A 27,296-nucleotide genomic window follows, 5' to 3' on the forward strand; every position below is an offset into this window, starting at 1 on the left:
TAGACAGTATTATGTAGCACACAGGACGCCGTTGGGGGGGGGATGCGTGGATAACCACTCCCAGCGGACGGGATAGGGAGGCACTGAGGGTGTCAGGGTGTCTGTTTTTGGGTTTGAAGGGGGAAGTGGGGGAGATATATTGGATAGGATTGGTTTGGGTAGTAGAGACTATATTGGATATGGAAATATTGTCTGGTTACCACCGCATCACCTTGCCCTTCCTTCCGGCGTGCTCGATTCTTTATATCTTATATTGACTCGTTTTTTTGTGAATTTGAAAAGAGGTTTCATTTCGTGATCATTCGTTCTGCTATTGTAAAGGCCCCTACCCTCCGCCAACCAACCCTGTTTGGTAAACGCCGTTTATGAATGCCTTCGCTGTGTTCCCGTAATTTGTTTATAGTACAGTTTTCCAACCATTTGTGTTTTCGTATTATGATACCCGCACTCGCGTTCCATGCGCTCACCCTCCTGCGGCTTGATATCGTGGATAGGGACGTCTCAGCCCAGAGCCCCGTGGGGGGTTTTATCCGAGGATCAGCTCGTAGACTATGACGAGGAGGTTGATGCCGATTAGAGGAACTGCGTTGGGTGTTAGCTATCCATCCATCATACGGCTGCCTGTCCCTCCCTCTCCTTCCCTCCCTCCGCCCATCCCTTCCCCCATCCCTCCCGCGCCCACCGCCTCTGCGCCATATACACTAAATGATAAGGGAAAAGAAAAGGGTGACATACTCCTCATCAACGTCCGCACACTGGCAATTAAATTCACAATCTTGCTCTTCACGCTCGCGTCGCCCCCTGGCCCAGCACCGAACGCGGGCTCGGCTGCCGAGGAAGCGGACCAGCCTATGCGCGCCAGGAAGCGGTCTTCGGAGAGGATGGCGATGGCGTTTGTGACGAGGACCAAGACTTGTGTTTGTTAGTTTTCTTGCGACCGCTTCGAGGGGGGACGGGGGCCAAGGTAACAGGGACAGGGACGGTGGGGGACTGGAAAGGGGGGACGTACAATAGAAAACGCCGCCGAGGCCAAAGAACATCATCTTGTCGGTTCGAAGCTTTTCCCCGGAGAAAGATGCGGGCTCGGATGGGGGGTGGATGTTTGTTTGCGGGCGGCGGGGAGGGCGTTGGTCGATGGGTTGCCTACGTGGGAGCTTGAAGCCAGAATTCTGGTGCGGGAACTTCCGTCCCCACATTTTAGATGTGGGAGCTCGCTGTTTGAGGCAGTCCCGACCGAGCTTGTAGGCGCGACGAGGGGCCAGCGAGGCATCAACTATATTTACAGTTGGTATATAAGGAAGTACGAAGGGGGGGTTGAGGATAGATATTGTATATCGTACATTACTACTACTACTATTACGACAATGGCATCGCGGAAATAGAAGATGAGAGCACTACGTACGTCTCTCCTTGCTATATTATAACAAATGGCAGACAGAGAGCTAACAACCCCCCCCAGAGACAACCCTCCCCCTCCTCCTCCCCGCCCTAATCCTCCTCCACCTCCTCGCCGCCCCCTACACCAAAGTCGAAGAATCCTTCAACCTCCAAGCCACGCACGACATCCTCGTTCACCCTCCCCCCCTCTCCCCCTCAACCTTCGCCCCCCACATCCGCACAACCTACGACCACATCTCCTTCCCCGGCGCCGTCCCACGCACCTTCATCGGCTCTCTGCTCCTCGCGCAGCTAACCCGGGCTTTCCTACACGCCACCTCCTTCGCATACATCCGCACCTTCGCCAATGCCTTCCTAGGCACCCCGCTGCACTTCGTACACTCACAACTCCTCTTCCACTCCCTCGTCAACGGCTCCGCTCAGCAAACCGCACGGTTCATCCTCGGTTCGCTAACTGCTGCTGCGTTGCTGCGGTACGCGCGCGCGCTTTCAAGGGCGTTTGGGAAGGGGGTGGGTGGGTGGTATATCTTGCTTCAGGCGACGCAGTTTCACATCCCCTTCTACGCCTCGCGCACCCTGCCCAACACCTTCGCGCTCCTCCTCACCACCGAGGCCGCGCGCTCGTTCCTCCCGGTACCGGGGAATAATGCTGCGAACCAGCGGAGTCAGGTGCGGCGGGGGATATACCTACTGGTTGCGGCGGGTGTGGTTTTCAGGGCGGAAATCGCACTGCTACTCGCTACGCAGGTGGGATTCCTCCTTTGGACACGACGCACAACACTCCGCACCGTCATCTTTGCAGGGCTCCCCGCCGCAGCCCTCTCCATCACAGCCTCTGTTATCGTAGACTCAGCGTTCTGGCTCCGCCCCGTCTGGCCCGAACTCGCATCCTTCATCTTCAACGCCTACCACGGTGCGTCGTCGGAATGGGGTGTTTCGCCCTGGCACACCTATTTCACCTCTTCCCTCCCGAAACTCCTGTTAAACCCCCTCGCTATCCCAATGCTAGCAGCAGCGCTGTACTTCCCCGCCACATCGCGCGCGGCGAGGGGACTAGTGATCCCGCAGTTGGCATTCGTGGCGCTGTACAGCGCGCAGCCGCATAAGGAGGCGCGGTTTGTTATATACACCATTCCGCCGCTGACGGCGGCGGCGGCGTTGGGGGCGTCGTATATTTGGACGCGGCGCGCGCGCACTGTCGGTTACCGGATCGGGGCGCTGGCGCTGGTTGGGGGTGTGGGAGTTAGTTTCGTGGCGGCGATGGGGATGCTTTTTGTGTCGGCGCTGAATTATCCGGGGGGTGAAGCGCTGTGGGAACTGCATCAGCGGGTGGGTATGGATAGGCAGATAGGGATGGTGAGGGAGGGGGAGGTGGTGAGGGTGCATATGGATGTTCTCAGTTGCATGACTGGTATAACGAGGTTCCAGGAAGCGGCGCCGAGTAAGCCGGTCTGGCGTGCTGATCTACTGCCTGCCTGGGGGGATTCTGGGGTGCACCCTGGGAAGGGGGGCAGGAGGGATTGGGAGGTGGAGTGGGCGTATGATAAGACGGAGGATAAGGCTGCGCTGCGCGATGTGCGGTTCTGGGACCAGTTTGACTATGCGCTTATGGAGGACCGGCGGAAGGCGCTGGGGAATTGGCGGTTGATGGGGGTGGTGTGGGGGTTTGCCGGGGGGGTGGAGGTGTTGAGGCCCGGGGAGGAGATGTGGCATGAGTCGGATAAGGATGTGTGGAATCTTGTGGTGAAGGGGCCTTGGGAGTCGTGGCGGAGTGAGGATGTGGGATGGGGTGTTGTGATGGAGATGATGGGGAGGGGGGGTTTTAAGGAGGTGGTAAGGAGGTTTGTTACGAGGGGGTGGTGGGTTGGGCCGAGGATGGAGCATAAGATCCATATTATGGCACGGGTAGTACCTGTGGTCGACGAGGAGTAGTTAAGGAGGAGACAAGACAACCTAGAATAGATGGGCCATGGAAAACATGTATCATTGAATGTATAAATAACACCGCGTCAGCACCCCCCTCCGGCCCCAGCCCGTCCTCCGCCGTCCGAGTAATCTGCTACCGATTCCCCTCCGCGCTTCTTCTATCAACCAACCCCATTCCTTTCTACGCAATTGCAGCCCCGCCAGCGCATCTACCCGCCGCAGGGACCTGGAGAAGGGGGGGTGCCCCGCACCCGCACCAAACAGTACCGACTCCGACCGATAAGAAACGCATGTAAAGATTGGCTGGCTGGTGGCGAGAAGGAGGTGAGGTTTCGCTGGTTACTGTGGCTCGAGCAGCTCGCTGAGCAGGTTCATGCGCCCGTCTGCCTTTGTCCCGCCACCATTTGTGTCGCTGCCTGCGGTTTGTTCGTGGGTTTAGGAGGGGTTTATAGCTTGTTTGGCTGGGTGGAGGTGGTGGGCCATTGGTAGCCTGCGGCATCGCTGAACTTGTAGCCGTAGGAGGAGGTGAAGTCGTCGAGGACGGCGGGGCCGCGGGAGCCTGGGCAAACCGTTAGTTGGTACATTTTTACAACAGCAATTCAAAAACTCTCACCATATGGGTATTCCATGGGGATGATCTCCTTGTTATCATCGAGATAGTGGAGGAGCGGGGTGAAGACCCTCCAGCTGGCATCGAGCTCATCGTCACGAACAAAGTTAGAGTGATCGCCCTTCATGGAATCGAGGATCAGCGACTCGTAGGCCTCTGGGATCTTCAGGTCAGAGAATCGGCGACGGTAGGTGAGATCCAGCTCTGTCACGACCGTCTGCATGCTCAGACCAGGGAGCTTGGAGTTCATCTTGATGTACACGCTCTCGTTGGGCTGGATGCGCATGACGAGCTCGTTGCGGGGGATGTCCTTGAAGATGCCGGATGTGACGTCCTTGAACTGGATTCTGATCTCCGTCTTCTGCTCGTTCAGGGCCTTTCCAGCCTTGAGGATGAAGGGTACGCCGTCCCATCGCTCGTTCTTGATGTATGCCACCATGGCGCAGAAGGTTGGACACCTGGAGTCCTTGGGGACTGTGTCATCTTCCTTGTAGGAGGGCTTGTTTCCGTCCAGGGACTTGCCGTACTGGCCGATGATAACGTTCTTCGGCTCGATGGCTGGGATTCCTCTTAATACGCGGACCTTCTCATCTCTGATGTCCTCAGCTGAGAACGAGATTGGCCTCTCCATAGCCAGTAAGGTGAGAACTTGAAGCAAGTGGTTCTGCATGACATCGCGGATGATGCCAAACTCGTCGAAGTAGCCGCCACGTCCCTCGGTGCCGAACGGCTCCTTGAAGGAGATCTGCACATTATCGATGTGGTTCCGGTTCCAGGTTGCGCCAAAGAACTCGTTGCCAAATCGCAAGATCAAGATGTTCTTGACCATTTCCTTTCCGAGGTAATGATCAATACGGAAGATCTCCTCCTCCTTCCAGTTCGGCTCCAATGCCTTTTGGAGCTCCCTGGAGCTGCCAAGATCCTTTCCGAATGGCTTCTCGACCTGTCGGTCTGATATTAGCGACCAGCAAATAGCACGCAGTGGTTAGCTTTCTTACAATGATTCTGGCAATGCCGCTCTGGGGGTAGCAGTTTTTCTTCAAGTGCTGCGAGACGGTGGTGAAGACACTTGGGGGGAGGGCCATGTAGAACACGCGGTTCTGCTCTTTCCGGCCCTTCTCCAGCTCCTCGAGATGTTTCCTTAAGTTGACAAACGACTCGTCCTCATCATATTGCCCCGAGATATATGTGCAGATTTTGGTGAACTCCTGCAATTGCTGCTCAATATCCTTTGTTGGGGTCTTGATGTATGACTTGACACGCTTGAGGTACTCCTCATTGTCCATCTTCGTCCTGGCATATCCGACGATTCTGATGTCTTTGGGGAGGAATTGGTTTCGGTACTAGATGGTATGAGTACATGATCCCGTAACTTCCGGAGTTATGAGTAGTCGGGGTATCTTACCAATCCAAAGAGAGCTGGAAACTGCAGAAGAGGGTCAGTATTTACAATTGGGATGACAATATCGCTGAAACCTACAGTCTTCTTCTTGGCCAGATCACCAGAGGCGCCCAGAACAACGATGACCGTGTTGTTCTTTAACTCGATGTTGCTGTTGGGACAAGTACGTCAGTACAGATAGATACCCCGCCATGGCACGGGTGGAAAAGAGAAAAGAATGGCAAAAACATCAGATTGACCGCGACCGCGAATTCAATAACCTTGATTGAAAACCATTCCAATCATTGTGGCCATGGGCGACAACGATGGGGCGGCAGCGACATTTTTGCGTTGTGCTTTCCAGCGATAGCTGTGACGTAGATCGGCAGGAAATACCAACTCACCCAGCACCTTGTGGCTCCTCTTTCTTGATGACAGTATCAGCCATTGCTCACGAGCGACAGAACGCCGTACAGGATTCAAACGAAAGTAGAATATAATAGAGAGAAATAGGGTAGTGTTATGTGAGGTTGGTGTTGGAAGTTTTGTATTTTGTAGCTCTGAAGAGGGGAGGTGAGTGCTATGGAAGGGAGCTCACAGAAGAGGGTGGTGGGGACTATGGGACTAGAGGGTTGGGTGGTATAATGGTTGAGTGAAACAGGCCCGTCACCCCGTCACCCCGGTCACCGTCAGTCACCCCCATCACCCCCCTCCCCCCTCACCACCCCCCCCCCTCCCCCCTCACCACGGTTCTGCCGTGGGGTTTAATTCACCATTTTCTCCGGCTGCCGGACCTCCATTGCCCAATCAATTGCTACTAAGCTGGAATGTACTTTTTACACCACCGTACAGTAAGAAAGAACTTTACATACCAACTTGCATATACTGCATCATTACAGTAACTTATCTATTGATTATCCGGCGCCTGCACAAATAGGCCAGTAAAGAGGCAGAAACGGCCCAGAAATTCCAAACCACCTTTACTATTACGAGAAAGTCCCATGGGGCGCCGCATATGCACTTCGGTCCCCTTTAGCCGAGTATGTATGGCTGGGTAAATGGAAATGGAAACGGATCGGTCCATCAACACTTTCTTTGATTTTTAATTTTTGCTCGGCATGGTGGTGATATAAATAGCGACGAAGCGGCCGTTTCTGGGCAAACCCACACCGAATGTCCATTCCATCTTCCCTTTCAAGTATATACAGAGTGGAATGTCCGCATCCATTCTTGAGACCGATGAGGTGCGGTCGTGAGCAGTGTTACCACACGATCATGCCGCCTTCCCACGTTACATACTAGACTAGACGTGCATTTTGCCGCCTCCGTACAGAGGATAGGTGCTCTATAACGGTGCGCTTTGCTGGTGAGGATGATAAAGCATGGATGTATGGGGCTTTCAAAAGTTCTGTCCTACACTAATGACGCCACGATTCATAATTCAATTTATACCATGTTATTCAATCTGCGCGCCCCTCCTTATACTCGTTACTACCGCCTTCAAGTTCAATAGAGCAATTTAGATTTGCTGTAACGCTGCTCCATTTTGTAGCAGCCCCATAAAACTAGCCGTAGTAGGAAATATAAACCCTAGTAGGCTTCCGCTGCTATAGTGTAGCAGCTAGGGTTACTATCCATAAGTAGTTAGTTAAATTGAATTGGTTAGCTGTAAAACTGTGTTCTAACGTATAAAGATAAAGTTGGTGATAATTCCTTGATCTATATATGATAATTGCAGTATGAATCCCCCTATTTAACGTTCTAGTTAACGTTCAAAGCTAATATGCCTCCTATCTAGCCTTTGAATCTACTGAATATACCCTATAGCCCCCCTATTCCTCCATCTGGCTTTCCAAATAGCCTTAGATAGCAGCAGCCACAGCTATCTAACCTAGAAAGCATGCTACTAGTGCCCCCTATCCCCCTCACCTTCTCTGATTTCCCATCTGAATTCAACAATATGTCATACTGACATTCGTTGCACTCAGTTTGCTATCAAACTCAAGAGCAAACTTGGAAATCTCCTCCTCAAACCTACAAGTCACTATACATATTTTGGCTTATCACACCAACAACAAGAGCAATACTACTCAACGATTGCTACAACCATCTATGATTCATTACACATCATCGCTCCTTAGTTACTGGGCCGATATTACCACATAGCATATCTCTACAACCCTCTATGATTCATTACATGACATCACTCATACTACCACATGACATATCTCTACCAACTAGAGGCCTAGGAGCATGAACGATAGCTCTAAAAGCTCCTACGAACCTCTATGATTCATTACATGTCATCGCTCTTTAGTTACCCACAAGATTGGTTAAGTTATGACATAATTTGTCTATGACATAATTTGTCTATGACATAATTTGTCTATAGGGGTACTCTGACCTTGGACCTCCTTTTACTTCCTATAGGCTACGAACCTAAAAGCTGGTTCTATGGGATTCTCTTACGTCGACTACAGTTACCAAGCCTGGTAAGTCATGGAAAGTCTTGGAAAATGAGAGAACTACACTCCTTTGGCATAAATAGGATTGCCCTTTCCTTAAGAAAGGGCAAGCAGACAATACAGTAAATTGACTTATCACATACTTCCACGTCTTTTCCAAGCTTCCAAGCATTGATCTTGTTACTCCTTGTTTCTGAAAAGTCAGTGAGGTGCTAACCTCTGACTTATCCCTGAGTTCTCAGTCTCAACATTTGTTACTGTCACGGTTCACCAAGGCATAGGGCGCCAGTTGGGTATTATGAATTAAACTCAATCTAGAGAAGAAAGGAAAGAGAAGAGGAGCACTCGAGCAGTGGCTCGATCTATATACAGCTATTGTGGAGTGAATTCTCTTTAGCGAGACCAGTTCTGAGAATTCACTCCACAACTGAAAACTTCGCTCCAACCCCGGAAAGCTCCCCACACCCCTGAACCCCCACTCGAGCTGCAAGGCGCACTTGATATCGTAACACTACCCCCCCCCTACTCCAGAGTTGATCTCCTGATCAAGAAATCCCATTTTTAAAAAAAAACAATTGTCTCCAGCTCTCATTTTGGTTTCTGAGGGTATTTTCTGTGATATGCTTGGGTAACTTCTGGAGAATTTTCAAAGCTCTCTGCAGTATACCATGTCTCATCTGGTGGATAGTTCTTCCAAGCTGCCTTGTAGAAAAGCTTCTTTCGAATAACTTTTGAGTCGAGGATTTCGTCCACTTCCCACTCCTCTTCGCCATTGACAATGACTGGAGGCTCTGGCTCCTGTTGCTGCCCTTCGATTGCATCATTCGAGTCAAGTCTTAATAGATTGGCATGAAATACTGGATGAATCTTCATGCTGTTTGGAAGTTTGAGCCGATATGCAACTTGCCCAATTCGCTCTAGAATTTCAAAAGGTCCCACTTGCTTGTGGTCTAGCTTCTTTGATGGCCTCTGTGTCTTTATATTTCGAGTTGAAAGCCATACTCTGTCTCCCACTTGATAGCGTGGTGCAGGTTTCCTTTTCTTGTTTGCGAAATGTTCCATTTTTGCTTGCGAGAGCGTGATTTCATCCTGCAGAAACTCCCAAACCTTTGCCATGGTCTGAGCTATGTTCTTGTGCTCTTGTTTGGCTTCGTGATATGCTTGCTGCTCTGTATCGAAGCTCATTCTTGGTTCATAGCCCTTGTTCGCAAAAAACGCACTTGTCTTGGTTGCATCTGATGGCAAACTGTTGGCAGCAAACTCCGCCATGCACAAGTATGAAACCCAATTGTCTTGAAGATAGTTCACATGAGCTCGCAAGTAGCGTTCGAGCTCTGCATTGAATCGCTCAGTCTGTCCATCTGTTTCTGGGTGGAAGGCAGTTGAAAGTTTGGCCGAAATTTTCCAAATTTTGCAGAGCAAACTCCAGACTTCTGCAATGAACTGAGGACCTCTGTCTGATATTATCGAGTTTGGTAGACCATGGTGCTTCCATACATGTTGAAGTAAGAGCTGTGCTGTAGCTTCTGCAGTAGTCCCTTCTTGCCCAGCGAAACACGGAATGAAATGTCTTTCTTTCGTCAACCTGCATGCAACAACCAAGATAGCATTGTTCCCTTCACAGAGTAGTAATCCTGTCACGAAATCCATTGATATATCCATCCATGGTCGACTGTCAATAGGGATTGGTTGTAGAAGTCCATTGTAGGAATCTCGAGATGGTTTCGATCTTCGACAACTATGGCAGTTTTTGATATATCGAATTATTGTTTTGTCCATGTTTGGCCAGTAATAGTGCTGTTTCATGACTCGCAGCATCTTTCCAGCTCCTGGATGTCCCATAGAAGGTTGTTCATGAACTTCTCTCAACAAGTCCACCTGAATGGTTTCTGGCACCCAAACTCGATTTTGATATTCTAGCATGCCGTTTTTGAGTTCGCAATAAGCCAATGCAACCTCTTTGCTTGTTCGATCACCATTCTCAAGCTTCTGTAGTGTAGCCTTGCAGAATTTGTCTTCCAGTTGAGACTTTTGGATTTTCTCAAGAATTGTCATTTCTCTGATATGAGTTTCCACTGGAGCTAGCTGAGCTGTTTGGCCTTGTTCTTTGAGTTTCTGAATGTCTGGATGTAGCCTCGAAGGTGGTAGCAACACCTGAAGCTGTTGCTTTTGTCGATCATCCTCATCATTGCCTTCTGGTCTGTCACCAGGCCTTCGAGTCAAAGCATCTGCTTTTCCATTTTGCTTCCCAGGCCTATAGATGATCTGGAAGTTGTATCGAGAGAGGAATTCAGCCCATCGAGCTTGTCTTCTTGTCAGCTTCTTGGTGGACATGAAGTATTACAAGCTTTTGTGATCAGACAAGACTTGGACTGGAAAATCTGTCCCTTCAAGTTCTGGTCTCCATGCTTCGAAACATCTGATGATTGCAAGCAATTCCTTGTCATATATCTCGTAATTGCATTCTGCAGGTGCTAGCTTTTTCGAGAAGTATGCCACTGGATGTAGAACCCCTTGATCATCTTTTTGTGACAAGACTCCTGATGAGATGAAGTCTGAGGAATCTGCTTCGACATAGGCTGTCTTGTTTCTATCAAAATGCCTCAAGACAGGAGCTTCTGTGACTGTTTGTTTCAACAGCTCAAATGCAGTTTGGCATGCATGAGTCCATTCGAATATCTGATCCTTTCTGGTAAGGTTCACCAATGGCCTCATGATGCTGGAGTAATTTCGGATGAACCTTCGATAGAAATTGCAGAATCCAATGAAAGCTTGCATATCCCTGAGCGATTTTGGAGTTCGCCATTCCAATATAGTAGAAACCTTTGCAGGGTCCATGCGAATGCCATTGACTCCCACGATGAGTCCTAGGAATTTGGTTTCTTGGACGAAAAACTCACATTTTGAGATATCTGCTTGCAGTCCAGCTTCTCGAAGCTTCTGTAGGACTTTCCTTATGTGCTCTGTATGCTCCGCTCGAGTAGCACTGTAGATAAGAATGTCATCCATGTATGCAGTGACGAATTGGTTGAGGTAATCCATGAGGGTTTCATTCATGTACCTCTGGAATGTTGCTGGACCATTTGTGAGTCCGAAGGGCATGACCTTGTATTTGTAGGATCCAAATCGAGTTCTGAATGTAGTGAGGTCTTCATCTTCTTCTGTCTGCATTCGAATTCGATTGAAGGCATGTCGAATGTCCAGTTTGGTGAGATATTTTGCTCCTATGACTTGGGCCAGCGTTTCATCAATGAGTGGTATGGGATATTGATCCTTTTTCGTTATGGCATTTAGCTTCCTGTAGTCAACACAGAATCGAAGACCACCACCTGGCTTTCTCACAAACATAATGGGTGAAGAGTATGGGGCTTTGCTTGCTTCAATGAACCCTTTTGGCAAGTGCTCGAAGACATATTCTTCAACCAAATCAAGTTCTTCCTTTGACATATTCCAGAGTGGTGCATATCCCAGCTTTGCATCACCTTCGAGTTCAATATGATGGTCTGAAGGTCGATGGGGAGGTAGCTTGTCTGCTGCCATTTTTGAAAAAACATCCAAAAATTCATGAAATTCCTTCGGAAGGATCAGTCGAGAGTCAATTTCTTCAGTTTTGGTCTTGTTCTTGTGCTCGATTATGTCCTTCATTGATATAGCAAAGACTTGAGCTTCTCTTTGCTTCATGAGCATTCGAAATGGTGCTGCGCCAATCATTGCTATGGTGCAAGGTTTTGGTTTTAGGAGGCATTTCTTTGGCTTTCTTCTTTGGCCTTTGTCTTTCGCTTTTAGATATAGGCTCTGTTTCGAGGGCTCGATCTGGTATAGAATGGTTGCAATAATCTCCAGTGAAGAGGACTTGATCATTGATCATATCGAGAACAACTCCATGTTGCTTCATCCAAGCTTTCCCGAGAATGATGGAATGTTTTCCCAGCGAAGTAATGAATAATGGACATAGGCTTTCCACATGCTCTCCCACTTGTAGTCGAGGATATATAGCATGTGTGATAGCAGGGGCAGCCTCTCCATTGAATCCTTCAACTTGTTTTGGCTTCACAAGTTCGACTGGGGCTATCCCTTCGATTTCACATATTCTTTCTGCATCAGCAGCATTAATGAAGTTTCCACCTGTGGCACCAGTATCGATCAATGCATGGACAATAGCTTTGTATTTTCCTATTCTACAAGTAGCTAAGAAAGGGGTGTCCGGATCAAAACTGGATCTCGAGGAAGAAGCTGCAATTCTGGCTGCACTGCCTCTAGTGATGACTTGTCTAGAGGCTATTCATTTTTCGAATCGATGATAGACTCAGCTGTAGATACCTCATTTACTTGAGCTTTGAGCTTCTGGGGACAGTCTCGAGCTCGATGTCCATTTTGTCGGCATATGAAGCATTTCCCAAGTTTCATGAGCATTTCTTTTGCTGGATCTTGATGCGGTGGTCGATACAGCTTCTGCGTCTTGTTTTGCATGTTCGAATCCATTGTAGGTTGAGGGATTGAAGTTCGAAGTTGTAATGGTGGGTGCACCAGATGTGAGAATCTAGCCACCCAAGAAAGGGATGATTTTACTAAGACAACACACTGTCTTAGGAAACAGAGCCAAAGGGTTGTAGCTTAGACTATTCCACAACGCAGCAATCAGGTGTGTGATGTAGTGAAGTGGTTCAGACAAGTTGCAACAAATGTTGAGTCTGGGAACTCAGGGGTAAGTCAGAGGTTAACACCTCACTGACTTTTCAGAAACAAGGAGTAACAAGATGAATGCTTGGAAGCTTGTAAAAGACGTGGAAGTATGTGATAGTCGATTTACTGTATTGCCTGCTTGCCCTTTCTTAAGGAAAGGGCAATCCTATTTATGCCAAAGGAGTGTAGTTCTCTCATTTTCCATGACTTTCCATGACTAACCAGGCTTGGTAAATGTATTAGAAATCAAGTGCGACCCACAACTAGCTTGCTAATCATGTAGCGAATGTAAGAGAATCCCATAGAACCATCTCTTGGGTTCCTAGCCTATAGGAAGTGAAAAGGAGGTCCAAGGTCAGAGTACCTATAGATAAATTATGTCATAACTTAACCAATCTTGTGGGTAACTAAGGAGCGATGACGTGTAATGAATCATAGAGGGTTGTAGAAGCTTCTAGAGCTATCGTTCATGTTCCTAGGCCTCTAGTTGGTAGAGATATGCCATGTGGTAGTATTGGCCCACCCCCTTAAGGAGGAGATTTTCTTAATAACTTGTTCAATGAGTGTCCAAATGATATGCCGTGATGTATGTAGCATAAACAGATGTAGTAGAAGAGTTTGCAGCAATCGTTGAGTAGTATTGCTTCTGTTGTTGGTGTGATAAGCCAATATATGTATGGTGACTTGTAGGTTTGAGGAGGAGATTTCTAAGTTTGCTCTTGAGTTTGATAGCAAACTGAGTGCAACGAATGTCAGTATGACAGAAGTGCCTGGCCCTGATTTTGAGTTTGGCCCATGTTGTTCGAAAATGACTTTGGCTTCCTTTTGTCTTCTTGTTCCTTGATCCGCTGAATGTTCTGGTCGATGAGCATGCATTTCTTTGCAAACTCGTGAAGTGTAGTAGCTCCAACTTCAGCCACTAAGGCTTTCTGCATCTGTTGGTTGACTTTGAAGCGCAAGTCATCCAGCAAAGTTTCTTCAGAGTAATCAAGCTCTGTCGTGAGCCTTTGGAACTCAGCCCAGAACACTGCAAAGGTGTTGTTTCTCTGATACAGCTTTCGATACTCAGTTTGAGCTGTGTGCCTTCGATCGGGATCACTGAAGACTTTTTCCAAAGGTTCGAGAATTTCTTCTGCTGTCTGCAATTTGTTTGTAGACTTTGGTCGAAGCCTTGGATTGACATGTCAAACTGCCAGTCCTCCCAGTCGACTCTGAATGTAGCTCATTTGTAAAGTCTGTGTTGGAAAATGATCAATGTTGGCTTCGAGCTTGAGGCAAATTTTCACAACCCAGTCTTCAAATGCTGGCTCTATCCCATCTGTGAGGATTGGAGGGTCTGGAATCCGAGCTGACAGTCGACTGTGAGAGTGGTGTCCTGGTTCATTCTTCAGAGCTTGTTGGGTTTGCTTTTCAAGATATTTCTGAATTGTTTGTTGCTCTGTGATTTGTTGCTCGTTGCTCTGGATCAGTTCCTGTAACTGGAGAATGGCATCATCCTTTTCAGCCAGTATCAAATTTGAGTCCTCTGCTAGGGCCAAATAGTCCCGAAGAATGTTCTCATTTTCTGGTTGGCGACAGATAGTTTCTGGAATTCGTCAAAGGTTTCAACATTCCATTCAGCCTTTTCATGTCGATTTGCAAGTATAGATTCATGTCTCTCTTGAGCTGTTTTGCCCAGAGTGTGAAGGAAGGTTTCAGATTTGAAATTAGGATCATGAAGTTCATTGGTTTGGTTTGCAGAGCTTGGAATTGATGCTCCTTCTGCCAGGGATTCCTGGTCTTGTTCTGGATCATTTCGAGCTGCCATTGCAGCTTTTTCTTCAGCTGTATAAGCCATAGCGAGTTGCTATTTCAATTTCGGTTTATATCGTCAAGTCAGACACATATTGCCAAAGACCCTATTGTGCAGTTGTTGGCTGTAGGAGCCACTCGAGAGGAGTGCACTTCCCTCACAGTTATATCCTTGTCGAGGGAGCATTGTAAAAGGTCTGACTTGCGAAGGTGGTGTGTGTGTGTCGAGCTGACTGTCGAAAGCCAACTTTGAGGGGTTGCCTGGAGATCGTCCTGGAATTGACTTCAGGATAAGGTTTCTGGTTCTGGGGTTTTCAAAGAGTGGATTTCGATTTCGATTTCAGAAGAGGGTTCAGCTCAAAGAGCAGGAAAAGAGGTATAAGAGAGATTGAGTTTTATGTCACGGTTCACCAAGGCATAGGGCGCCAGTTGGGTATTATGAATTAAACTCAATCTAGAGAAGAAAGGAAAGAGAAGAGGAGCACTCGAGCAGTGGCTCGATCTATATACAGCTATTGTGGAGTGAATTCTCTTTAGCGAGACCAGTTCTGAGAATTCACTCCACAACTGAAAACTTCGCTCCAACCCCGGAAAGCTCCCCACACCCTGAACCCCCACTCGAGCTGCAAGGCGCACTTGATATCGTAACAGTTACAACTTGTCTAAACCACTCCACAACATCATACACTTGATTGCTGCGTTGTGGAATAGTCTAAGCTACAACCCTTTGGCTCTGTTTCCTAAGACAGTGTGTTGTCTTAGTAAAATCATCCCCTTCCTTGGGTGGCTAGATTCTCACATCTGGTGCACCCACCATTACAAGTAACTAAGGATCAATGACATGTAATGAATCATAGAGGGTTGTAGCAATCGTTGAGTAGTATTGCTCTTGTTGTTGGTGTGACAAGCCAAAATATGTATAGTGACTTGTAGGTTTGAGGAGGAGATTTCTAAGTTTGCTCTTGAGTTTGATAGCAAACTGAGTGCAACGAATGTCAGTATGACAACCAAGATCTGGAGGCTTTGGATCGGAATGGGCGCATGCAAAGGACGCTAGATAATTGGCTTACATAAGTGTGTATAAAACGATATATGCTTTAAGACGATATGGAAATGGTGGCTAGAATCCACCGTCTTAACGGTGTTTGACTGTATTCGAGTCTGCTATACTCGAGTGGTAGGTGCTGCTTCGTTGATTCTCATATTCTAAGTACCTGGGTACATAGTGAATACGTTCTAATTGGCCGTGGTGCACGAACCCTACGGAGACTTTTGGGCAGCGTTAAAGCATAATTTGTAAAACCATGGGCAGGAGTATCTCCACGGAGTTACGATAAGCGATAAGACACCTCACCGTAGCTAATCTCTTATCGTACCGAAAACCCGTGACCGAGCCCCAACCCGCTTACCTAATCCCACTTTGTTCAGGAAATTCAGAAATCGAATCGACTCGCTAAGCGAAAAGGGTTTCGTAGCCCTCATCCCGATGTTTTCGCCTGTACGGCCGAATAGGAACAGCCCCAACCAGCCCCAATCGACGACCCCCCGACAAATCGACAATTCCGAAGACGAGTCGATCTTCAATAACATCAAAACTCCTCGATTTCACCGACTGTCGAGAAGTCCCTTCGTCAAGATGCCAACTGAAGCAGGTCACCGCCGTGAGTGCCAACCGCTTTATATCCCACTTTTTGTGACCCGTTGCAAGTCCAGGAAGCCGTCGCGATGACTTTGTCCCGCCGGGTGCGCGGGAGGTGCGTGGGGTTTTTATGGACTGAGGGTTACAGGAGTTATACCTTTGAGAGTCTTTGCTAACGTGTCTCGTTTCTAGTATACGTCAAGTGAGTTATTACCATTCCGAATGACGAGACTTGGGAGGAAGTGGAAGTGGAAGTGGGACGACGATGGCACATCGCAGCAAGAGATGGAGGGAGTTCAGACGACGCACGGAGGGGGAGATGAAGACCGACAATGGCTTGCTGGAAAAATTATGTGACAGTTACTGACGCTCTATTCCCAGGGGTCGCCACCTGAGCTACCAACGTGGCAAGCGCATCACTACCCCAGGCACCTCGCTCATCAAGATTGAGGGTGTTGAGAACACTGAGGGCGCAAAGTATGTATCCCTCTGCCAGAAAGAAGGAAGGAAGAAGACGCAATACTGACCCTCTACCCAGCTTCTACCTCGGAAAGAAGGTCGCTTTCGTGTACCGTGCCCAGCGCGAGGTTAGAGGATCAAAGATTAGAGTTATCTGGGGCAAGATCACCCGCCCACACGGAAACTCCGGTGTAGTACGCGCACAGTTCAGACGCAACCTCCCACCAAAGTCGTTCGGTGCGTCCGTCAGAGTCATGTTGTACCCTTCCTCGATATAAAGAAAGAATTTCTGGGATCGGGAGTTGGTAGCATCATGGACGGTGGTTTGTGGTTGTTATGGTATGCTGGGGATTCGGTCACTGCAAAATAGGGCAGGAATTCGACGCGTAGCTTTTTGCTGGTAGCCTACAATCGAAAGAATACCAACCATGAGGTTCCGCCTGACGGGAAAGATTTCATGACTGCTGCGTGTTGCGAGTGTTTTCGTGGATGTGTGGATGTGTGAAACTAATAAGCTTTCTGGGGCGTTATGGGTTCATGGAATATCAGCAGCTAATCATCGACTCATACCCCTTCTCTGGCCTATTCCAAGAATCTCCCTGCAACCTGCCAGACCTGCCAGACCTGACATCCCACTTGACAGGATGGCGAGGCCCCTTGGTGGCCTACGGTGATCTGTCTGCTCCGTTAACCTCCCCCCCAGTTGGCAGGTTGGCGGGGCCCCTTAATTGGTGGCCTAGGTGATTTATCTGCTCGCTTCCCCGTCTCACTTTACAGCTGCCGACATCTCATCTACCGTTCCAAGGGATAGTAAAGACTCTCCTCGATGAACAACCCACGGCCAATTGACTTTCCCTTTCTAGGGACTGCCTTGCGGATGCATATATATGCTTGTCGTTCATGCTGGGGGGGTGACAAGACATATTAAATCAGCTGCCATGGTGATTCGTCTCCTCCCTAGTCTCCTCATCCTGCATCTCAGTTACATATATAAGCCCATATTTGGCGCCAGGGTGATAGCAAAGCAAGGCATATTAATCAGTTGCGATGATGCTTCCTTCATCTCCCCATTCCCACCCTCATCTCGCATATAACCCCCTCTCCCCCTCATCTTCAAAATGATAACGAACGTCGTCAACATTCCCATGGCTGTTGATCGACAGCAAAATCTACCCCATGGCGCTTTCTGTGCTCCCCGTTTAAGTCTCACGGCCCATCAACATATAAGTAACAGACAGCCATCTTATAAACGCCACCCCGACGCTCCTCATCACTCACTCCACAACACCTATCTCGCTCCTAGGAGATAAAGATGCTTGTTTACCAATAACCGAGTCACCTCCGGCCGTCTCGCTGCCCATCCTCGCACAAAGGGGGGTTCTGTATACCGGTGCACCGCATCCCGTGCACAGGCGGCTACCACACACACACAGTGAGAGACGACAAGCAGCGCCCTGTTACAGCGCTCGAAGAAATAGACTGCCAAAAAAACCAAGAAATAGAGAAGCAAAAGAAAAGGAGGCAAAAAAAGAGCGAGGCCGGGCAATGCCCTTCCGGAGCTAGGAACCCATGTTTTGGAAAGGAAGTGAGTTCCCATGCGGTTGAACGGTGAGAGTTTCGTTTCCGATGCGGTGAGTATATGATGTGCACAAGCCATTTTAATTAAATTTCTTTTGTTTTCTCTTCCTGTTTAAAACCTTGGAACCGACATGCCAAAAAATCCCAATCGCCCCATTGGACACCTCGGCCGTTTCGAGCGTCGGCCCAATCCGCATGGCTGGTGCCAGAGTACGGTGACGTGTAGTTGGTTGTCAGTGTCGTCAGGTACGCTGTTAGCTGAGCTGTTGTACTGTAGTTGGAGCTGTACGTACTGTATTTGAGCGGTATGTATGGCAACGTGTATGGCACTTATGGGAGTGTGTGTACCTTGCTGGCTCAGTACCTGCTCCACACAAGACGCATGCGTGCAGCCCTCTGATGGCATGGAAATGTGGTTTCGTAGCACCAGAGCCACAACTACTCGACATCGGGGGGAATCTTATTCCCCCCGGTGTCCAGATGGCACAAAGATTATACTGTATCCCAACTGTCCATACTATGCATATTGTGACATTAACATTAAATCTCCGCGTTTGGAGCGAAACTCAAGTCCAGCCCATACACTACACCACACACACCAAACACACCACACCCATCCCTTGACATGCGCCGCCGAAACTTTCCCGATACGAGGGACGAGGCCCTCCACCCTCCATCCCCCGTCGTGTCATGCCTATCATTTCCCTTCCTCCCCCACCACACACCACCACACACCACCACACATCACCACACATCACCTCACAGCCCCAGCCAGACAGCAGGTTACTCTTAGCTTCCCCATCCCCATCCCCATCCCCAATGCGCCCATAATACCATAATACCATAATACGCCAGCATAGCAACTTACCCGCCTTTACATCTCTCAACACTTCCTCCAAACATCAACCTCAAGAATACGGAGTACGATTCCTTCGTTTCAGATCTATCCATCGACACACCGTTACTGTCCTCATTCGATCGTTGTGTGTTTTCCATCTGATCCTAGTTCGTCAACCTCATGCAATTGTTGCGTTTGATCAATTAGCTAGCCTGCGCCGTTTCTCACTACGTCAGCACCAATCCACGTTGTCGCCCCAACCTCATCGAATATCCAAGCCTCCTCCTCCGACACTCACACCTGTTATTCCTCGGAATCCCGGGTCAGAAGAAAAGTGACATCCTTCAACACATCAACGATATAGTGAAGGGTTGACTGCTATCGACGACCAATTTATTCACAGGCTATCGATTTGTTGTTGATCTGATAGTTTACTGCCATTCACGCTCGTTCCACTCACACCACCGCCATATTCCACAAACAGAACGACACCGGCGTCTACGTCTACGTCTCCAAAGACGATTCCACACTTCCCACGACAAATTCACGATAAGTCACAAACATGACCCAACCGGAGCAACCCGCGCAGCAGCTTCCGCCGATTGCGCCGCAACCGACCCAGGAGCAGCGCCCCCAGGCGCAACAGAGGCCGTCCCTAAGACCCAGATCGAGGTCTGGCTTCAGCTTCCGGAGTCACAAGTCGCAGGACAGCTATGGAAGTACGCCAAAGGTTGAGATACAGGAGACGCCGCGCGAGAAGGCTGCGCGCAGGTTGAGTACGAAGGCAGACCCTCGTTTGGCCATGTCCGAGGCCCAGCCATGTAAGTTACGAGATAGCGAGGCGCAACTAGTCGCAAAGGAGCATTTACTGATGTGCGGTAACAGCTGATATTGCCAATGACCATTCGACACGTTTGGCGTCACTGCGTGCGATTCAACATAGAGATACATATGGCCTTCCGATCGGTTAGTCCACCCCAATACTCAATGCAACGAGGACTGCATGGGCTAATTGTCAATAAAATAGCCGACCCAGATCGCTCAAATCCTACACGAAGCAGGTGGGAGAGGCCGCTCGATACAATTAGATCCTTTGAGGCAGCTATAGATGGCAATTATGCCCGGAAATCAGGACGTTATGGTAAGCCCCCATTAAATTTCGTGAACTCAATTTTTTCAGTTCTTTTACTGACTTCGAATGCAGATGGGGCGATAGAATCTCGCCGCTCAAGTTACTACGGAGGTATGTCAATAAGCGGCCTTTCTTTGGGCGCGTTGTCTCGTATTCCTGCAAATGATGCTATTTATGGTGTGGCTCATGCCATCACTGTAAATCACGAGCAAGAGAGTAGGGTTTGTGCATTGGCCCACTCGCTGTCAACCGCGGTATATATTTCCACAGCGTGGAAATATATACCGCGGAAATATTTATGCCGTTGCTAGTTGGGTGATCGCACTCTTGTTTTATTTATCGTGAAGGCGGTTCAGATAGGCGGCTAACAGGCGATTTTCTATAGGATCCACTATGGGACCCAGGAACCATCAAGGCAATGGTTATGGCGGACGAGGCCAGTCTTACCGGAACGATGGGTATGCAAATGGCAATGGGTCCAGGCCCGACAGCTATTACTACGACAACAATAACAGTAAGAATGGTTATTTCCCAAATCGCTCACGTTACCCTCGCAATGACTTGGAGCCGGCCCTGAACACCATGGCTGGTGTCTACCCGCCAAATGGCAACGCGCAATCATATGAGACGGTAACCACAGCTGCCGGAAGCGGCAGTTCTGCGGAGCCCCTTGGATACAGCACCGATCCAAGCAGTGACAACAGCTCATTTGACAGAGTCGCCCCGATCTCAAAGGCTGACTACGGTAACAACTCTCCGTCAAACGGACAGTATGGTTATCAAAGCAACCAGCAGCAATACCCCGTAGGAGGCGTCCAGCAGGGCCATCAGGCAGCCGGATACCCATCTCAGAAAAACGGCCCCCTGCCGCCGGTCAAGGACAGAGAACCCCCGCGCGTCCCAATCAAACTGGGTAAATCCGCCCCAGGGGCACCGACGCAGCAATACGATCCCCCCAAGGCCGCGCCGGACAAGCCCAAGAGCTGGTTCTCGAAGCGATTTAGCAAATCCTAGAGGATCCGATCTTGACATGCTTTAGGATGGGAGTTTTTTTCTTATGGTAATGTCTTTATGTGAAAGATACGGGGTTTGCACATGAAGATTGGGACTTTATGGCTGGGCTAGAAGCTATATTTTTTATTTATTTTTCTGCAACTTTGATTCGTCATTTGTTGACACAGCGGCGTTTCGGGAAGAGATTCTTTGTATTGGAATATAGGGAGGTTTTTCGCTGGGGGGGCAGCGACTTGCTGCCAAAAGTGATAACACGAACCACGGCTACTACTTACTACTACCATAGGTAATTCAGTCTTCTTCCACAGGCAACAGCGGGAAATTTGCAAGCGGGAATGGGATATATAACAGGGAAAACACTCTTGTCTAGCATCAAGATTCGATTATAACTTCTGATATGTTTTGCTCTTTATGAAACATAACAAGCAAACAGCGAGGCTCAGATTGATAAAGTTTTGCTTGTTTTCATAATAATACACAAAAATTCCCTTTTCAGTTTTCTACCTTGCAACGCCTAAACTATGCACATATTGTCGTAGAGAAGAAATCCAAAGCTGCTGAAAGCACCACTCAGCGCCCTTTCTTCTCCCGCTCTGCGGCCTCGATGGCCTCGCTTTGGTCTTCTCGCATGGCTACGATGATGTAGCCCACCAGCACCACGTTAGCCATGATCGCAGCTGTGGCGCCTGCGAATGTCGAGTTGCCTAATACTGTTAGCCCAAACTCTTTCACACACTACATACTATAAAGAGAACAATAATAGGACCCTTGCGGGGAGCCTAAAACGTGAGAAGGGGAGGGGCGTACCAGAGAACACCAAATCCAGCGTCAGGAAGTAGGAGCCAATTGGCACGACGACCATAGCAAAGGTGAAGGCGAGGAGCTTGACGATAACATGCCTGGTGCTTGGTTAGTTACTGCCACTGTGTATTATGCGATACTAGGATGGGGTGGAAGAGGGGGGGACCCACATTGGCACAGCAGGAGCAGTAATAGACGGCTGTCCCAGCGGCTGCTTGAAATCTTCAGCACCGCCGGTCTTTTCCCCAGTTGCCGGGACTGCGTTAGAGCGTCGTGTCGCCATTATATCTATCAAACCAAGGGATCCTGATAATTGGAATTGGTGGTGAAGAGAGAGAGGAGAGAGACGTTGGTGATAAGGCTGCGAGGCTGCTAAACTCACTCGCGTGGCTTTGCGGCCCTAACTTAGTCCGCTGACTGCGCGTCGCAGTCGCGTAGAGTGGACGGAGCGCGTTAGAACAGACGAACGGGCCGGTTTTACTTAGCGCGGGTTTTCTGGCAGAGGCGAATTATCGCCATAGTGGGAAGGGCGGTTCACAGTCGTTTTTGGTTTTTGGGATAAGAAATACACATTTTTTGCTGCGGACTGAGCACGATTTTTGATTAAAGAGAGGAAAGGCAGCTAAAGGGGGATTTGTTTGAGCTGCATTTGAGACTGGATTGAAGGGGTTTGTGGGGGGCTGCGAGAGGAGTTTTCTTTTTGAGACTTTGTTTCGCTGGGATAGCTGATCTTGCGCCCCTTAACGTTAATTCTCTTCTCTGGTTATTCTACCTGCCACATTCACCGCCGCAACCATGGCTCGAGCCACGGATAACCACACGCGACAGAGCACATTAACTAACTACGTGAAGCACAGCCCCGATCGAATCCAACCCTCTCGACCACCACCACACCAGCCGGAGACCATGGCGTTCCCCAACGTCACCTCCAGTGACCCACCATCCGTCCCAGACTCTCCAGCAGCGAAGCGTCAGAAGACGGTAGGGGGATACCAAGGAAACGGCTATAATTCCGCTGACGATAGTGGCGATGACCTCTTCGAGGGGATCGTGCCGGAATCGAAGCACTTCACGCAGCCGACGCAGATTATCGATGCCTCGGCGCCGGGGTTCAATCTAGGCGGCACCAGAGAAGAAGTCCTTGTGCCTGCATCGTCGCCGTTTGCTGGGAACTCGAGGAGTAGCCCGCCACAGCAGAATGCACCGGGGCGCATTGCGTCGTTGATGGCGCCCGCGGGAACTGCGTTTAAGGTGCCGAATGGTGTGCAGAAGGAGCCTACGAAGACGAAGGTCATTGACCTCGACGAGAACGACGGACCGACTTACCAAGGCGGGAGTTCGGATGACGAGATCCAGGATTCGGCGGCGGATATCAAGCCCTCTATCTTCAAGGCGAGGAGCAAGATTACTTTTGGTAGCCCGTTGGGTTCTGGTGGTCCTAGCTTTAGGGATCTCATATCGACGTTCAAGCCACAGGCGTCGACGACGGCGATGTTTGAGAGGGAGGGTTCGCTGAATGGGGTTAAGCGGAAGACTCCAATGCAGAATGGACCGGCGAGGGCTCTGCCGACTGGGACTGATTATGGGATCGAAGATATTCACGATCTTGTGCTACGACGCAAAGTCGAGCGGGTCGTGAAGGTTGCTCCTCAGGCTAAGATCTACCAGATCGTGGATTGCATTATCAAGTGCCATGGCAGGGTTGACGACGCCACCGAGATGGTCTTTGATATTCTTGAGGTCATTGAAATCAACTCCGACGACGATAGCAAGAAGGGTGTTGCGAAGCCAAAGGCCCAGCCAGTGGAAGTGGCGGAGCCGCAGATGAGACGTCAGCTTAAACAGCCTATTGCATCTATCCAGGAGAGGTATTCGTCAACGCAGTACCAGAAGATGGTCCCGCTTGTACCAACTTCACCGGTGGCTGTGACGCCCCCGAAGCCGAAGAGGAAGTTGATGCAGGGGCGCCGAAACCCGGATCCTTCGCCGAAGAAGCAGATCCCAGAGAAAATACAAGAGGTTGAAGAGATTATTCTGTCCGATGCTGAAGATTACGATTCTGATGCTGCTTCTGAGGAGGAGGATAACCCTGAACTGGAGGGTCGCGTCCTGAGCTTCCTTAATAAGTGTAGCAAGGGCGACCTCATCGATTTGGCAAATATCAAGCCCGACGTCGCGGAATTCTTCCTATCAAAGCGTCCGTTTGGGAACTTGGATAGTGCCAGGGAAGTTTCCAATGCAAAGGAAACGAAGACTGGAAGGCAGAGCGCCAGAGGTCCTATTGGGGATAGAATTGTCGATACCTCAATGAGCATGATGTCGGGATACGAGGCTGTCGATGCGCTTGTTGCTACGTGCTCGGAGCTGGGCAAGCCGCTTACTGAAGAGATGACTAGATGGGGATTTGATGTCAATGGTGCTGCGAAGGGAGGTGAACTGGAAATGGTCTCGCTGGAGGAGGATCTCCATGACTCAGGTCTGGGGACACAGAGCAGCAAGTCGACGTCGGAAGTTGATGATGATGATGTCAGGGCCGTGTCGAAGAAGGGGAAGAATAAGTTCCTGAAGAAACCGGAGAAGATGGCTAGTACTCTTGTCTTGAAGGACTACCAGCTTGTTGGGTTGAATTGGTTGGCGCTTCTGTATAAATACAAGTTGAGCTGTATTTTAGCTGACGATATGGGGCTCGGTAAGCTATTCTGATATCCTCTACTCGTTCTCTGCTAACAGTGAATAGGGAAAACCTGCCAGGTCATTGCCTTTCTGTCACATCTTGCCGAGACCGGAGAGACCGGCCCTCATTTGGTCATCGTCCCACCGTCGACGTTGGAGAACTGGCTGCGAGAATTTGCAAACTTTGCACCAGAGTTAGTTGTCGAGCCTTATTATGGCAACCAAAAAGAGCGCCAGGATATCGCAGAACGCATCCTTGATGCGCGCGATGAAGTCAATGTCGTCGTCTCCACATATGAATTTGCTGCCAAAAAAGAGGACAACAGGTTCATGCGAAGGTTGAAGCCGAATGCATGCGTTTACGACGAGGGCCACGTTTTGAAGAATCCAAAGTCTCTGAAGTATCAGGGATTAATTAAGATTCCAGCCCAGTTCAGGCTCCTGCTCACCGGCACGCCGCTGCAGAACAACCTAATGGAACTTGCAGCTTTGCTCGGCTTTATCCTACCAGATATTTTCCGCGAGCGTCAAGAAGATCTAGAGTTCATTTTCAAGCACAAAGCATCCACCCGCGACGCCGACCACGCGGCACTTCTCTCAGCCCAGCGAATCGCCCGCGCGAAATCGATGCTTACGCCCTTCGTCCTCCGGCGCAAGAAGGCTCAAGTGCTAAAGCATATGCCCGCCAAGATTTGCAAGGTGGAATACTGCGATATGCACCCCTCCCAAGCCGAAATCTACAACGGACTCCGCGGCCGAGCGCGTGAGCGCGCCCAGCTCCGACTCTCAGGCGGCAAGGCCCCCAATGATGGGGAGAACAACCCTCTCATGCAGCTGCGCAAAGCGGCCATCCACCCCATGCTCTTCCGCCGCCACTTCACCGACGACAAACTCGAGAAGATGGTGGATCTCCTGAGGAGACAGGCGCCGGATGAGTTCTCCCAACCACGAGACAAGATCCTGATGGAGATGAAGCTTCTGCAGGATTACTACCTCCACACGTGGTGTCTCCGATACCCTTGCATCAAGAAATTCGACACCCCCAACCTCACCTGGATGAACAGCGGCAAAGTCGACGCCCTCGTCCGCCTCGTCAAGCAGTACAAAGCGAACGGCGACCGTGTCCTCGTCTTCTCGCAGTTCACGCTGGTGCTTGACATCATCGAGGCAGTCTTCCAGACCGAACTCATCCAGCACACCCGCTTCGACGGCGCTACAAAGGTCAACGAGAGACAGACTCTCATCGACGACTTCCGCGACGATGAAACTATCACTGCGTTCCTCCTCAGCACTGGTGCAGGCGGAACAGGCGTTAACCTGATGTATGCCAACAAAGTCATCATCTTTGACAGCTCCTTCAATCCTCAGGATGATATCCAGGCCGAGAATCGCGCGCATCGCGTGGGCCAGACGAGGGAGGTTGAGGTGGTGAGGTTAGTTACTAAGGGCACGATTGAGGAGCAGATATATGCGCTTGGGCAGAGCAAGTTGGAGCTGGATAATAAGGTGTCCGGGGAGGAGGATATGGAGATTAAGGGCGAGCAGATGGTGGCGAGGATGCTGTTGCAGGAGGATGGTCAGGTTACGCCTACTAGTAATGCTGAAGCTTAGACTGCGGTCGGGGTGTTATGAAGAGAAGGGGGATTGGTATATTTTGGGGTGGGTTAAAGGGCATCAAAAGCAAAATGGGTTGGTTGGTGCACTCATGCTCGTGAGACGGTTATGTCTACTGGCTTTATCGTGTGAATGGCTATAGATATAGATATAGATTCAAGCGCTCCTGCATAGATACAGATAATAGAAGAATAGAGCCTATATGGCTATCGACCATATTCTCTCTCCACAGTATAAACCAGTGACGATGTTGTGTTTCCTGGATCAGCGAGAGATCCTATAAGAATGAAATTTGCTTCTTTGTCCTACAAACTCCACGCACGTATCTACGGGTGTATACAATTTCTTCCCTCTCTCAATACATCCAAAAGCTCAATCTCTTGACCATTCATGTATCGAAAGCAAAACGCCATCGCTCCCCACGAAGTATATATATATCCCGCCCTTTCCCCTCCACTAATTCCACAAGCTTATTTCCCCTCATACCGCCCCCAAGTCTCCGCCGCCGCCCACCGAACAAGACTCTCGGCCCCCACGGCATCACCACTCCTCAACAGCGCCGCGATATCCACATTCAGCGGGCTGTCCACCCCGGGGTTCGCAAGCATGAGCGCTACAGCCTCGACGGTCTTCTCGAGGGTGTAGGCTGGGGACCAGTTATCCTTTAGGAGGTCGAGGCAGACTTCGCCCGTCTGTTTTTCAATTAGCCACCATATCCCCCATCCGCAGTTCCGCGACCAAAAATGTACATACCTCGAAATCAACATTGCTCCCCACAACCCTCGTCCTAAACCTCACCTTCGGCGGCGCATTCGGATACGCCTCAGGCACCTCAATCTCCAACAGCCATCTCCCCTCCTCATACCCCCCCCCCAACCCCCTCCCCTTAACAACCGCCTCCCACTTAAACAAATCATCCGTATCAACCGGTTCGAGCCGCTCTATCGCGCTTCCATCGCTGCTGGGGCGGGGGCCGAGGGATTGCAAGGCGGAGAGCTCGGCGTGGAGACGCTTGAGGGGGGAGCGGGCGGGGGGGGGCATAGTGGTGCGGGCGGTGTGGAAGGAGGTGTTGCTTGGTGCTTTGGAGGAGGGCGGCATGGGAATTTGAGGTGGTGTGTTTGGTGGAGGTGGATTGGGGAATTGGTGGTGGTGATGGTGGTGATGGTGGTGATTTGGGGGGTTTTCATGTGAGGTGCGTCAGTTGGGGGGGCGGAGCTTACCGAGCTGCTGACGGTAGGGTGACGGTTGGTGCCGGGGCATGTGTACGGGAGTAGAGGATGGATGGGATGTATCA

The 27,296-nt window shown here is 49.8% G+C and overlaps 8 protein-coding genes across 8 annotated transcripts; 4 read left to right on the top strand and 4 right to left on the bottom strand.

Annotated features, from left to right (window-relative positions):
• Positions 1-4: 4 nt before the first annotated feature.
• On the bottom strand, positions 5-1,274 carry VC83_05046 (uncharacterized protein). Its single transcript, XM_024468671.1, has 3 exons — positions 1,010-1,274; positions 736-912; positions 5-582 (listed from the first exon to the last, which is right to left on the bottom strand). Exons 1-3 carry the CDS (start codon positions 1,194-1,196, stop codon positions 527-529), a joined length of 420 nt encoding a protein of 139 aa, XP_024323903.1. The 5' UTR covers positions 1,197-1,274; the 3' UTR covers positions 5-526.
• Positions 1,252-3,330, top strand: ALG12 (dolichyl-P-Man:Man(7)GlcNAc(2)-PP-dolichol alpha-1,6-mannosyltransferase; the record flags this gene model as incomplete). The annotated part of the gene is made up of 2 exons (XM_024468672.1): positions 1,252-1,398; positions 1,460-3,330. Exons 1-2 carry the CDS (start codon positions 1,386-1,388, stop codon positions 3,328-3,330), a joined length of 1,884 nt encoding a protein of 627 aa, XP_024323904.1. The 5' UTR covers positions 1,252-1,385.
• Positions 3,331-3,362: 32 nt separating this feature from the next.
• Positions 3,363-5,763, bottom strand: ZWF1 (Glucose-6-phosphate 1-dehydrogenase; the record flags this gene model as incomplete). Its single annotated transcript, XM_024468673.1, has 6 exons — positions 3,363-3,883; positions 3,938-4,877; positions 4,933-5,277; positions 5,340-5,360; positions 5,415-5,487; positions 5,720-5,763. The coding sequence occupies 6 exons, from the start codon at positions 5,761-5,763 to the stop codon at positions 3,771-3,773; spliced, it is 1,536 nt and encodes a 511-aa protein (XP_024323898.1). The 3' UTR covers positions 3,363-3,770.
• A 9,824-nt stretch (positions 5,764-15,587) lies between these two features.
• On the top strand, positions 15,588-16,802 carry VC83_05049 (uncharacterized protein). The gene is made up of 4 exons (XM_024468674.1): positions 15,588-15,915; positions 16,086-16,095; positions 16,275-16,370; positions 16,432-16,802. The coding sequence occupies exons 1-4, from the start codon at positions 15,741-15,743 to the stop codon at positions 16,628-16,630; spliced, it is 480 nt and encodes a 159-aa protein (XP_024323899.1). The 5' UTR covers positions 15,588-15,740; the 3' UTR covers positions 16,631-16,802.
• Positions 16,803-19,330: 2,528 nt separating this feature from the next.
• Positions 19,331-20,914, top strand: VC83_05050 (uncharacterized protein; the record flags this gene model as incomplete). Its single annotated transcript, XM_024468675.1, has 6 exons — positions 19,331-19,589; positions 19,654-19,734; positions 19,796-19,909; positions 19,973-20,011; positions 20,305-20,414; positions 20,468-20,914. 6 exons carry the CDS (start codon positions 19,331-19,333, stop codon positions 20,912-20,914), a joined length of 1,050 nt encoding a protein of 349 aa, XP_024323755.1.
• Positions 20,915-21,484: 570 nt separating this feature from the next.
• Positions 21,485-21,998, bottom strand: VMA21 (vacuolar ATPase assembly integral membrane protein vma21; the record flags this gene model as incomplete). Its single annotated transcript, XM_024468676.1, has 3 exons — positions 21,485-21,618; positions 21,722-21,813; positions 21,886-21,998. The coding sequence occupies 3 exons, from the start codon at positions 21,996-21,998 to the stop codon at positions 21,485-21,487; spliced, it is 339 nt and encodes a 112-aa protein (XP_024323754.1).
• A 191-nt stretch (positions 21,999-22,189) lies between these two features.
• On the top strand, positions 22,190-26,201 carry VC83_05052 (uncharacterized protein). The gene is made up of 2 exons (XM_024468677.1): positions 22,190-24,404; positions 24,453-26,201. Exons 1-2 carry the CDS (start codon positions 22,511-22,513, stop codon positions 25,997-25,999), a joined length of 3,441 nt encoding a protein of 1,146 aa, XP_024323757.1. The 5' UTR covers positions 22,190-22,510; the 3' UTR covers positions 26,000-26,201.
• Positions 26,202-27,161, bottom strand: VC83_05053 (uncharacterized protein). Its single transcript, XM_024468678.1, has 2 exons — positions 26,756-27,161; positions 26,202-26,694 (listed from the first exon to the last, which is right to left on the bottom strand). Exons 1-2 carry the CDS (start codon positions 27,098-27,100, stop codon positions 26,473-26,475), a joined length of 567 nt encoding a protein of 188 aa, XP_024323756.1. The 5' UTR covers positions 27,101-27,161; the 3' UTR covers positions 26,202-26,472.
• Between the last annotated feature and the right edge of the window lie 135 nt (positions 27,162-27,296).

This window comes from Pseudogymnoascus destructans, assembly GCF_001641265.1.
Source record: "Pseudogymnoascus destructans isolate 20631-21 unplaced genomic scaffold scaffold_11, whole genome shotgun sequence".
NCBI lineage: Eukaryota > Fungi > Ascomycota > Leotiomycetes > Thelebolales > Thelebolaceae > Pseudogymnoascus > Pseudogymnoascus destructans.

Coding starts and splice junctions, on each gene's coding strand:
- VC83_05046 (XM_024468671.1), bottom strand. CDS start 1,196: ATGTGGGGACGGAAGTTCCCGCACCAGAATTCTGGCTTCAAGCTCCCA. Junction 913..1,009: donor CCTCGGCGGCGTTTTCTATT/GTACGTCCCCCC, acceptor AACAAACACAAG/TCTTGGTCCTCGTCACAAAC. Junction 583..735: donor TGTGCGGACGTTGATGAGGA/GTATGTCACCCT, acceptor CACCCAACGCAG/TTCCTCTAATCGGCATCAAC.
- VC83_05049 (XM_024468674.1), top strand. CDS start 15,741: ATGTTTTCGCCTGTACGGCCGAATAGGAACAGCCCCAACCAGCCCCAA. Junction 16,371..16,431: donor GAGAACACTGAGGGCGCAAA/GTATGTATCCCT, acceptor CCCTCTACCCAG/CTTCTACCTCGGAAAGAAGG.
- VC83_05052 (XM_024468677.1), top strand. CDS start 22,511: ATGGCTCGAGCCACGGATAACCACACGCGACAGAGCACATTAACTAAC. Junction 24,405..24,452: donor AGCTGACGATATGGGGCTCG/GTAAGCTATTCT, acceptor AACAGTGAATAG/GGAAAACCTGCCAGGTCATT.
- VC83_05053 (XM_024468678.1), bottom strand. CDS start 27,100: ATGCCGCCCTCCTCCAAAGCACCAAGCAACACCTCCTTCCACACCGCC. Junction 26,695..26,755: donor GGAGCAATGTTGATTTCGAG/GTATGTACATTT, acceptor ATTGAAAAACAG/ACGGGCGAAGTCTGCCTCGA.